The sequence below is a fragment of the Notolabrus celidotus genome, chromosome 2 (assembly GCF_009762535.1).
Source record: "Notolabrus celidotus isolate fNotCel1 chromosome 2, fNotCel1.pri, whole genome shotgun sequence".
NCBI lineage: Eukaryota > Metazoa > Chordata > Actinopteri > Labriformes > Labridae > Notolabrus > Notolabrus celidotus.
This window is the reverse complement of record NC_048273.1, coordinates 9,375,057-9,387,166: the sequence shown is the minus strand read 5'-3', so window position 1 is coordinate 9,387,166 and position 12,110 is coordinate 9,375,057. Positions and strand designations below refer to the sequence as shown.

Sequence of the window (12,110 nt, the reverse complement as noted above, 5' to 3'; positions counted from 1 at the left end):
CTGCTCTTACTGGCTGCAGGGATAACATTTAGTTTTAAACAAAGAACCAATTTACAACACAAGCCCCCTCCCCATCCAGCTTAACATCTGTATCAGGACAGATATGAGCTCCATCAGGATGAGAGCACACAGAGCAACTCTGTGCAGCAGAGAGAGGAGATGCTAACAGCTTATCTCTACAATTAGACACAAAACAAGAGCAAACTGAACAGAGCTGCAGAGCTTTACAGTTTGTGATTACATATCACTGACACAACACTTAGAACACTTTGTGAAGTGGACCTTGAGACAGAGCAGATAGCAGGGACAAATGATGGTGCTACCAGCTTTTCTCAGACAGTGGTACGAGTAACAGAGGACCTATCACATGCAACATTAAAATAACATGCATCATTAAGAATACAAATTAAGAAAGAGAGAGTGAGTGATCCAGCTGTCAGTCTTTGGCAGAAATAAGATGTCCTGTTTTGTAACCTCCTGCATAAAATGTAAAAACTCATTTCCCCTCTCTGTACTCTGCACATGTGCTGAGAGAAGTCTTTACAAATTGTTTGAGTAAGTGTGTCCCTGAAGCATGAATCTAATTTTCACACCTCACCTGCTTCCAGGCTCGGGGATTTCTCCACCAGGAACTCTCTGATTCTCTCCACCCACAGGTAGAGGATGCTCTCCCCGGCATGCTCCCTGAAATTAAACACTTCTTTGAGGCTGGATTCACAAACTGTACACTGGAAACAATTATTTAAAGCTTTTTGTTATGGAATAAATCCCCCTGCAGCTCCTCCCGCTGAGGTCAGAGAGGAAGAGAAACACTCACACGTAGAGGTCCTCCAGGCTCTCCGCCAGCTCCGTCTTCTCCGGTCCTCGCAGCCACGCTGCACTGCAGGAACAGAGCACGCTCAGAGGATTATAAAAGTTTTATAAACTCATCAGACCACATCACATATATTTTTGAAGAGACTTACTTGATCTGATAGATGGGCGGGGCAGTGCTCGGGTAATCAGGAGGGAGAATTATCTGACCAATGAGAAAACAGAAGCCAGCTTTAATGCCAACTACAACAACTGAAACCTGCGATTGGTGCATCCCTAACATCCACTTCCACCAGATCTGTGTCGGGTCCATCTCTGATCCGCTGCGGTCCGGCCCTGTGCTCTCTGGTCTGTCAACAGCCATCGTATGCGTTTTCGAAACACAGCACGGAGCAGGACCACTGGACAGCTGGATTCATGTGACCGAGGTTTTCCCGCGGTAATTACTGAATCAAAGGTTCTCATCCTCCTCTCCTCATCCATGTTGTCTTTATGGTCCTCTGAAAACCTCTGACCTGTTGACTCCAGGCCTGGCTCCGCTCATCATGACGGTTTGTTGTTGTAGTTAAGTGAAATACAATTTGGTGATAACACAGAGGGTTTTATTCTGAAAATTAACTGGATGTTTTCATTTTGTTTTGGTGCCTGACTTCCTATCCCGCTCCAACTGCTCTGTGGTGATTGATGCGTAGTGCTCCGGCATCCGGCAGAAATAGAAGTCTTGCGTATCTGATCCGGCAGCCGGAACGAACTGAGCGGATCCAGAGGAAGTTAACACATTGACTAGAATAGAAACCTATCAGATCTGTGACGGATCAGAGATGGACCGGACACCGATCTGGTTGAATTTGGCCGTAATCAATAAACAAAAGCTGTTTCTTACCTGTAAACATGCCGTCAGTTTGGGCTCATCTAGGCCGTTTGATATTTTGATGCAGAATATTCTGGATGCTTCGTCTATAACACACCACTCATCTCCATAGATGGCAGACAGAGCCTCCACCTCTTCAATCTGCAGGTGGGAAAAGGATGAATACAAACATCAGCCATACATCTTACATCAGGTATTCATGCTTACAGGCACTGACCTGTATTTACATCATAACATCGCATCAAACATCAAAGTCATCCTGCACAGAAACTCCAAAGGAAGAAACATTAAACTACACCCAGACTCAGGCTGCAATTTGCATCACTGTGTTTACATTTCCATGAGAGTCAGGACAGTGTGAAAGGTTGATAAATACAGAAAACTGTTTATACAGAGACAACAAAACAGGTAAAAAGTATAGGTAAAAAGTTATGTAATGCTAAAAAAAAAACCCGGAGGAACATCTGCCAACTAATGAGGTTAATGATCAACAGGTTTGTCACATGACTGAAAGGACACTCCAGAGAGGCTGAACCTCTCAGAGGGAAGGATGGAAGAGATCTTCAGGTCCTCAGGCAGCACTGCATTATGACTCTGTAGTGGAAATCACTGCATTAAAAACAGACTTGACTCTGTATTGGAAGTCACTGCATTAAAAACAGACATGATTCTGTAGTGGAAGTCACTGCATTAAAAGCAGACATGACTCTGTAGTGGAAGTCACTGCTTTAAAAACAGACATGACTCTGTAGTGGAAGTCACTGCATTAAAAACAGACATGACTCTGTAGTGGAAATCACTGCATTAAAAACAGACATGACTCTGTATTGGAAATCACTGCATCGACAAATGCAGGTTAAAACTATATATATTAACATGATCCAGAACCATGGAGACTTCTCTGGTCCTGAGCCCATTTAAGATGGACTGAGGGGAAGTGGAAAACTGTCCTGTGGTCTGATGAATCAAAATCTGACATTCTTTTTGGAAATCATGGACGCTGTGCCCTCCACTTTAAAAAGGAGAGGGAACACCCGGCTTGTTATCAGCTCACAGTTCAAAGGCAGCGTCCCTGATGGTATGGGTAGCTTCCACATCTGTGAAGGCTCCATTAATGCTGAACAATATATACAGGTTTAGGAGCAACATATGCTGCCATCCAGACAATGATGTCTTCAGGAAGACCTTACATACTTCAGCAAGACAAGGCCAAACCACATTCTGCATGTATTACAACAGCATGGCTCTGTAGTAGAAGAGTCCAGGTGCTGAACTGGCCTGCATGCAGTCCTGACTCGTCCCCCATTGAAAACATTAAATACGACAAAGGACAACATTGGGACAACATTTCACTTTAAAGTCCAGAACCTTTAAAGTCCAGAACCTGGTCTCCTGGGTTCACCAATGTTTACAGAGTGTTGTTCAGAGAAGAGCTGATGAACAGGAAACATGTGTCTGTACCGACTGTTAAAAACGTGCTGCTGACACTAAACTTAAAATTAGCATAATTTTTCGAAACACAATTTGATATGTTGTTTTTGAACTATTCTCAATTTAATATAGACTTTAAATTATTTGCAAATCATCAAAATCTGTTTTATTGACATTTTATACAAGGAAAAAGCAAAATTCATCCTATGATAATAATACTCTATAATTAAAACTAAGTAATGACATTATTTCTAAATCATCCTTATTTTTTCTACATTAAAATTTCTGCCAAAATAATTTAATATTTTGCATTTTGGTCAAAAATGTCTAAACAAATCTATAATTTTCTTGACAAGGTTTTGGAGTTATTTCACCATAAACACATTACAGCTGTCTGTGCTGATGCCACACTAAGAGTATGTGACAATTAAGTAGTTTAATTCACATAGCACCTTTTTATACAAGAGATGCACCTTAAAGGGCTTTTACAATAAAGACAGCAGACTGAATGCATTGCATGAATACAGATGTTGTTGTTAGTGTGCAAAACCTGCTAGGCTGCAAATATCATGTGCACATGTCTCACTGAGTCCAGACACTGAGGGAGAAACCTGCGGAGTGTGCAGCCTGTAATCTAACTCGTGCATCTTAAATATCTCTGTAATGTCTGTTTTTGTTTTTAACTTATTTCTTCATAAACTTTCTGCACAGTCATTCTTTGACTTCTACGCTCTCTGCAGGCCACATTTCAACACTGCAACACATCAGCCGAGTCCTGAACCAAACTTCTGAGCTCTGTCTCTGAACTTTATCAGACAGGTTTCTCTGATAGGAGATATCCTCTGACCTGAGCCTGCAGATCCTCTTCATTCTCCGGAGTTATGATATCAGCCATCTCCTCATTTCATCCGCAAGAGTTAAATACATGAAAAGATCTCCTGAAAGTTAAGAGCACATGCTTTACATGATGATAATGAGCCTGTTTTATGGTGACTGTGGAGGAATGAACTGCTTCCTGACGGCTTTGTTTGGACTTCCGGGGTCTGACGTGTAAATTAAAAGACCAAGATGATTCAGATAGTTAAAAACATCTCATTAGATAAATGTAATTTGGATTTTAATTTGCAGACAGGGTTTGTAAGATCGTGTGTGGCTGATGTACATGACTCGAAGTGTTTATTCTGCGTTTAAAATCATTGTCCGTGCTTTTATTTTGAAAGGAAGAAATGGTCGCACCATGTGAGTTCCGGTTTAACCTGATCAGCTGATCTGAGTGTAAACAGACAGCAGAGGTGTGTAAGGGCGAGACAGCTGGATTTGACCATTGGATTGGGGACGTGAAACGTGGAGTGTGAAATGGGTGTGTGTGTGCATAGATAGGAGTGTATGTGCGTGTAGGAGTGTGTGTGTGACGTCTCAGGTGATGTTTTTGCAGTAAAACAGCAGGAAGCGGCTCAGAGGGGCTTAATCCATCACATGCAGCCTCACGGAGGGGCCCAGTGAGCAGACCTCACCCAGGACCCGGATCGGACCTCACAGGACCGTTAAGACCAGTAAGTGTCAGACGGACTCAGTGCAGCACACACCGGCCTGATTCATGTCGCTGCTGCCTCAGGCTCAAATCATCACCGTGCACTGATATCTGCACACAAACACACTCTTCACAGGAAGAGGACAGCAGTATCTACAGCTCTGTGTGGGTTAAACATCACAGTTAAATTAATTTAAATATTTAAAGCATTACAACGAGTTTATGACAGCACACTCAGCTTCATATATTCATGTAAATGTACAGAATATTCTGAGCAGCATGTAGTCTGAAGTTAAAATACCACAGCAAACGTGTTTCATCTATTTAAAGTAACACAGACACACAGGGAGAATTCTTGGCTTCACCTTGTTAGAATATCAGAGTTAAAGTACAACAGTCCTTTTTGTTTCATGAACCTCAAGTATTAAGGTGAAGTACTGCATTATCCTCGGCTTTATCAGCTCAAAGTACAAATATATAAAAGTACTTTTTGCAGTGAATTAATAACAGAGTACAGAAGTATTCTTAGATTTCATGGTTAAAGTTTCACAGTAAAAAAAACAGAGGTAGTCTCAGCTTCCTGTGGTTGCAATCGTAGTAAAATTACTGCAGTGATGTCTGCTTTTTGTGTTGAAGTTTCACAGTAGAAACTCAGGTATTCTCAGTGTTTATGGTTGAAGTTTCACAGTTAAAGTAGTATGGTATTCTCAGTGCTCCATGAGTGAAGTTTCACAGTAAAACGTCTTTGGTATTCTATATTTTCTGTTAGTTGCAGTTTCACTGTTAAAGTCTGGTGTTTCTGTTTTCTGTAGTTTAAGCTTCATAGAAAAAATTCTGTGGTATTCTCAGGTTTTTTATGGTTTAAGTTTCACAGTGAAAGGACTTTGGTGTTGGTTTGGCAAAGTTTTGCAGTCAAAATATTGTGGTACTGTTCCATCAGCTTTGTATGGTTTAAGTTTCACAGTAAAAACTCGTTGGTATTTTCTGTTTCTATGTAGTTGAAGTTTCACAGTCGGAGCTCTGTGGTATTCTGTGCGTTTCATCATTAAATTTTCACAATAAGATATTGTGGTACTCATTTTATGGTTGAAGTTTCATGGCAAAAAGTCTGGTATTTGTTTTGTATGGTTGAAGATTCACCATGAACGTGAAAGGCTTTATATTCTCTGTTTTCTGTTAATTGAAGTTTCACAGTGAGAGTTCTGTGGTTCTCTCAACTTTTTATGGTTGAAGTTTTACAGTAAGAGTTCTGTGTTATTCTCAGCTTCATATGTTTGAATTTCACAATAAAACGTCTGTGGTACTCTGTTTTCTTTAGTTGAAGTTTCACAGTTAAAGTGATGTAGTATTCTGAGTGTTTTATGGTTGAAGTTTCACAGTTAAACGTCTTTTGTATATTATATATTCTGTAGTTGAAGTTTCACTGTAAACATTCTGTGGTACTCTCAACTTTCTATGGTTGAAGTTTCACAGTAAGAGTTCTGTGGTATTCTTAGCTTCATGTGATTGAATTTCACAGTAAAACGTCTTTGGTATTCTATATTTTCTGTTAGTTGCAGTTTCACTGTTTATGCTTCGTAGTAAAAATTCAGTGGTATTCTCAGGTGTTTTTATGGTTTAAGTTTCACAGTAAAAGGACTTTGGTGTTGGTTTGGTAAAGTTTTGCAGTCACAGTATTGTGGTACTGTTCCATCAGCTTTGTATGCTTGAAGTTTCACAGTAAAAACTCTTTGGTATTTTCTGTTTTTATGTAGTTGAAGTTTCACAGTCGGAGGTCTGTGGTATTCTGTGCGTTTCATCATTAAATTTTCACAGTAAAGTATTGCGGTACTCTCACCATTTTATGGTTGAAGTTTCATGGTAAAAGTCTCTGGTATTCTCTGTTATCTGTAGTTGAAGTATCACAGTAAGAGTTATGAAGTATTGTGAGTGTTTTATGGTTGAAGTTTCACAGTAAAAAGTCTGGTATTTGTTTTGTATGGTGGAAGATTCACAATAAAAGTTCTGTAGTATTCTAGGTTTTTCATTCTTGAGGTTTCACAGTAAAAGTCTTTTATATTCTCTGTTCTTTAGTTGAAGTTTCACAGTTAAAGTGATGTAGTATTCTCAGTGTTTAAGGTTGAAGTTTCACAGTTAAACGTCTTTTGTATATTATATATTCTGTAGTTGAAGTTTCACTGTAAACATTCTGTGGTACTCTCAACTTTCTATGGTTGAAGTTTCACAGTAAGAGTTCTGTGGTATTCTTAGCTTCATGTGATTGAATTTCACAGTAAAACGTCTTTGGTATTCTATATTTTCTGTTAGTTGCAGTTTCACTGTTTATGCTTCGTAGTAAAAATTCTGTGGTATTCTCAGGTTTTTTTATGGTTTAAGTTTCACAGTAAAAGGACTTTGGTGTTGGTTTGGTAAAGTGTTGCAGTCAAAATATTGTGGTACTGTACCATCAGCTTTGTATGCTTGAAGTTTCACAGTAAAAACTCTTTGGTATTTTCTGCTTTTATGTAGTTGAAGTTTCACAGTCGGAGCTCTGTGGTATTCTGTGCGTTTCATCATTAAATTTTCACAGTAAAGTATTGCGGTACTCTCACCATTTTATGGTTGAAGTTTCATGGTAAAAGTCTCTGGTATTCTCTGTTATCTGTAGTTGAAGTATCACAGTAAGAGTTATGTAGTATTGTGAGTGTTTTATGGTTGAAGTTTCGCAGTAAAAAGTCTGGTATTTGTTTTGTATGGTTGAAGATTCACTATAAAAGTTCTGTAGTATTCTAGGTTTTTCATTCTTGAGGTTTCACAGTAAAAGTCTTTTATATTCTCTGTTCTTTAGTTGAAGTTTCACAGTAAAAGTGATGTAGTATTCTGAGTGTTTTATGGTTGAAGTTTCACAGTTAAACGTCTTTTGTATATTATATATTCTGTAGTTGAAGTTTCACTGTAAACATTCTGTGGTACTCTCAACTTTCTATGGTTGAAGTTTCACAGTAAGAGTTCTGTGGTATTCTTAGCTTCATATGTTTGAATTTCACAGTAAAACGTCTCTGGTATTCTATATTTTCTGTTAGTTGCAGTTTCACTGTTTATGCTTCGTAGTAAAAATTCTGTGGTATTCTCAGGTTTTTTTATGGTTTAAGTTTCACAGTAAAAGGACTTTGGTGTTGGTTTGGTAAAGTTTTGTAGTCAAAATATTGTGGTACTGTACCATCAGCTATGTATGCTTGAAGTTTCACAGTAAAAAGTCTTTGGTATTTTCTGTTTTTATGTAGTTGTAGTTTCACAGTCGGAGCTCTGTGGTATTCTGTGCGTTTCATCATTAAATTTTCACAGTAAAGTATTGCAGTACTCTCACCATTTTATGGTTGAAGTTTCATGGTAAAAGTCTCTGGTATTCTCTGTTATCTGTAGTTGAAGTATCACAGTAAGAGTTATGTAGTATTGTGAGTGTTTTATGGTGGAAGTTTCACAGTAAAAAGTCTGGTATTTGTTTTGTATGGTGGAAGATTCACAATAAAAGTTCTGTAGTATTCTAGGTTTTTCATTCTTGAGGTTTCACAGTAAAAGTCTTTTATATTCTCTGTTCTTTAGTTGAAGTTTCACAGTAAAAGTGATGTAGTATTCTGAGTGTTTTATGGTTGAAGTTTCACAGTTAAAACGTCTTTTGTATATTATATATTCTGTAGTTGAAGTTTCACTGTAAACATTCTGTGGTGCTCTCAACTTTTTATGGTTGAAGTTTCACAGTAAGAGTTCTTTGGTATTCTCAGCTTCATGTGATTGAATTTCACAATAAAAAATCTTTGGTACTCTGTTTTCTTTAGTTGAAGTTTCACTGTAAAAGTGATGTAGTATTCTGAGTGTTTTATGGTTGAAGTTTCACAGTTAAACGTCTTTTGTATACTATATTTTCTGTAGTTGAAGTTTCACAGTAAAAGTTCTTTGGTATTCTCAGCTTTATACGGTTAAAGTTTTGCTGTAAAATAACATTCGTATTCCTCGCTTGTTATAGCCAAACTACATATTAAACTCCAGTAAACTTTAGACTCAGCTTCCAGTGTTTTGATTATCGCAGCACAATTATTTCTGTACTTAGTTTTCATTGAAATATTTTGCAGCATCCTCAACTTTAGCGCAGAAATAAAGCAGTTTTCTCACCTTCTACATCACGTTAAAAGTTATATTTTATATTCAGTCAGCTTTATAAAGTACAATTTTACAGTAAAAGTTCCTTATTTACATAAATTAGTGCTTCGCTGCCCTCAGCTTTTGGTTTCACTCCTCAGTAAGACTGCAGCTTCATGTGTTTAAAGCTCCTGTGAGGATGTTTGGTTTCCATCAGTTTCCGGCACCCCACTATTAAAGTTATGTTATGATCTAATAATTCGGACATTCAATAATAATATAGGAGTGTATTCTCAATTAACTCTTTAAAGTGTTTAAATCCTGTTGAATGAGCTCTTGCAGAGTTCAGGTGTCGTGTGTTTGTGCATGGGCGTGCAGCAGGAGGACAGGTGGGGTAACCGTTAGTGTCACATGATGTTCTGGCTCAGGTAAACCGGTTCACTCTGTCAGCTCTAAGCACTGCTCCCATCTGATTGATAATCCCTGATGTTTACTTTTTTCTTCCTGCTCGTCATGTGACCTGTCATACAGTAAACTCTGTCATTGTACTTGCATACCTCAGTTTGATTTCACGCACACGGCGTCATGTGAACGGAGTGGGAGGAGGAGGAGCGGCTCCTTTCCCGTCAGGCCTGTCTGATGACACCTTTTCTAATCACACACATCTCTCATTCTTCTTCTTCTTCTTCTTCTTCTTTTCCTTCTCCTCCTGCAGCGTCACTTTCCTCCCCTCGTGACTTCTTAACTCACATGCCCTGAGGACTGACAGCTGATGACTGATTGAGCAATAAAACAGCGTCTGCAGGCTGATCAGAAGGTCTGGTAGTCACTTAAAGACGCACTCAGCTCATTATTTTGAAATGATCGAGTCAGGTTTAGCTCTGACGTCTGTGAAAACTGGAGATATTAGTGGGTACAGAGCTTTCTTAAAGATTGCACAAAATAACTAAAAGCTCTGTTTTGCAAAAAGCAGGGAGAGTCTAGTGAAAGTTTCTGCACAGATGCATGATGGAAAATGTAGGATGCATTGTCTGGTCAGAAACTTTGGTCCAGGCTGAAATGTGAAAAAATATTTGGTGCAACCATTCATGTCCAGCTAAAGATCTGTTGTTATCATTTTTGTGATTCTCTGGCTGTGTTTCCTGCCTCTTAATCAGGTCAATGTTTGAACATGTCAGCACTTTGATTTAGGATCAAACACCTGCAGGTCCCTCCCCGTCACTTTGAGCTGTATTTCACTTCCTTGAAGTGTTTTTATGCAACAACCTGAGACTGACATGGTGCTTACTTCATGTCTTCTTCTAAATGCTTGTCTTTAATCATAGTTGAGTCACATGGATGTTTTTAACCCTGTCTTTGTCTGTGTCTCCTCTGCAGGGGTCGATGGAGGAGCTGGAGCCTGAGGACCAGTTCCTGCGGTTCGCCCGTAATGGAGACCTGCCAGGGATCAAGAAGCTGCTCATGTCCACAATACGGGAGGAGACGCAGATCAACATTAACTGCAAAGGTACGCGACGAGTCACACGTGGAGATGCTGTCAGTCACAGTGTGGGGTATTAAAGGTGTGTGTGTGTGTGTGTGTGTGTGTGTGTGTGATGTTACTCAGGTAAGAAGAAGTCCAATCTGGGCTGGACGCCTCTTCACCTGGCCTGTTACTTCGGACACAAAGACGTGGTCGAGGAGTTACTCAAGGTCGGCTTTCTTTTATGAGACACTTTTACTTTTGGTATGAGTGCCTGTCATGCTGAGGTGTGTGTGTGTGTGTGTGTGTGTGTGTGTGTGTGTGTGTGTGTGTGTGTGTGTGTGTGTGTGTGTGTGTGTGTGTGTGTGTGTGTGTGTGTGTGTGTGTGTGTGTGTGTGTGTGTGTGTGTGTGTGTGTCGTTCCTCCCTGCAGGCTGGAGCAGATGTCAATTTGCCAAATAACATCGGGGACACTCCGCTGCACAAAGCTGCATTCACAGGAAGAAAAGTACGTTCACACCTCCTCACTTTGCAACATTCTTCTCTTCTTCTCAATGTTTTGGTTTTTTTGCATGCATTTAATCATCCATTCAATCAATCAATCAATGAATCAATCAATCACGTATTGATCAGGAGGTTGTCATGCTGCTCCTGCACTATGATGCATGTGCTACTGTCATCAATGGGACCGCTCAGATACCCAAAGATGTCACTCAGAACGCAGAGATCAGAGGCATGCTGGAAGGTGAGAGACATCTTCATGAATCATTCTTCATGTTTAATTCTTTAATATTTATTCACATGAGATGATTTAAATGTTGAGATCCTTAAATCCTGCTTCTTTTGAACCCTTCATTCATCCTCACACGAACTCCAGCGGCCGAGAGAACGGAGGAGAGGAAACTCGAGGAGCAACTTCTTGACGCTGCACGAGAAGGAGACCTCTCCACTCTGACTCAGCTGGTGAGTGTCAAGTTCTGCTCTTACTCCTGTGTGTGTGTGTGTGTGTGTGTGTGTGTGCGTGTGTGTGTGTGTGTGTGTGTGTGTGTGTGTGTGTGTGTGTGTGTGTGTGTGTGTGTGTGTGTGTGTGTGTGTGTGTGTGTATGTGTGTATGTGTGTGTGTGTTATATTCAGTTGATATTTTTTAGCCATGCTTGAGACATGTTGTGCAATCATGGTGCCCAGAGGATGAATCATGATACCGTGAGGTTAACACGATCAATTAATCAAACTAGTTGCACGTCAAAAGATTGAGAATAAAATGTTGTGTGTGTCAGAAGAGTAAACAAACATAAATGACTGCAAAAGTATTCACTAATATGCAGGAAAGGAAGTTCTAAGCTAATAATAATACTAATAATAATACATTTTATCTAGAAGCACCTTTCAAAACACTCAAGGTCACTTTACATACAGATTAAAACACAATACATAAAAACAAAGTGATAAAATAAATAAAAACAAGCAGAGTTACACCAAGTTAAAATGAGGCAGTGCAATTAGACAATGAAACAGGTGAGTTTTAAGTTTGGATTTGAACTCGGGTAGTGAGTCAGAGTTACGGATCTCTGCTGGGAGTGAGTTCCAGAGTTGGGGAGCAGAGCGACTGAAAGCTCTGCTCCCCATTGTGCTGAGACGAGCGGAGGGCACAGAGAGGTGGAGGGGGGAGGAAGACCTGAGGGAGCGAGAGGGGGTGACAATGTGGAGGAGATCAGACAGATATATGGAGGGGAGAGGTTGTGAATGGCCTTGAATGTGGAGGATTTTGAAATTAATTCTGAGTTTGACCAGGAGCCTGTGAAGCTGCTGGAGGACAGGGGTGATGTGGTGAAAGGAGGGGGTTCTGGTAATGATACCTCTGCGGGCTGCAGAGTTTTGACGAGACTG

The 12,110-nt window shown here is 39.8% G+C and overlaps 2 protein-coding genes across 3 annotated transcripts in view; one reads left to right on the top strand and one right to left on the bottom strand.

Moving 5' to 3' along the window:
- impact (impact RWD domain protein) overlaps nt 1-4,139 on the bottom strand; it is a 39,679-nt gene extending 35,540 nt beyond the window's left edge. The window contains exons 1-5 of the mRNA XM_034700359.1: nt 3,963-4,139; nt 1,697-1,825; nt 966-1,018; nt 818-880; nt 599-684 (exon numbers count right to left, since the gene is read on the bottom strand). Of these exons, the coding sequence (XP_034556250.1) occupies nt 599-684; nt 818-880; nt 966-1,018; nt 1,697-1,825; nt 3,963-4,010 (379 nt within the window). The 5' untranslated portion in view covers nt 4,011-4,139. The remainder of the gene's footprint in view (nt 1-598; nt 685-817; nt 881-965; nt 1,019-1,696; nt 1,826-3,962) is intronic.
- A 259-nt stretch (nt 4,140-4,398) lies between these two features.
- Nucleotides 4,399-12,110, top strand: part of osbpl1a (oxysterol binding protein-like 1A) — a 35,657-nt gene continuing 27,945 nt past the window's right edge. Inside the window, exons 1-7 of one of the 2 annotated variants that reach the window (XM_034676122.1) lie at nt 4,402-4,475; nt 4,551-4,668; nt 10,140-10,269; nt 10,369-10,454; nt 10,657-10,731; nt 10,857-10,968; nt 11,101-11,186. In XM_034676122.1, coding sequence (XP_034532013.1) covers nt 10,146-10,269; nt 10,369-10,454; nt 10,657-10,731; nt 10,857-10,968; nt 11,101-11,186 — 483 coding nt within the window. In that variant the 5' untranslated portion in view covers nt 4,402-4,475; nt 4,551-4,668; nt 10,140-10,145. Of the gene's footprint in view, nt 4,669-10,139; nt 10,270-10,368; nt 10,455-10,656; nt 10,732-10,856; nt 10,969-11,100; nt 11,187-12,110 lie in introns of both variants that reach the window. The other variant, XM_034676127.1, reaches the window with a different exon arrangement.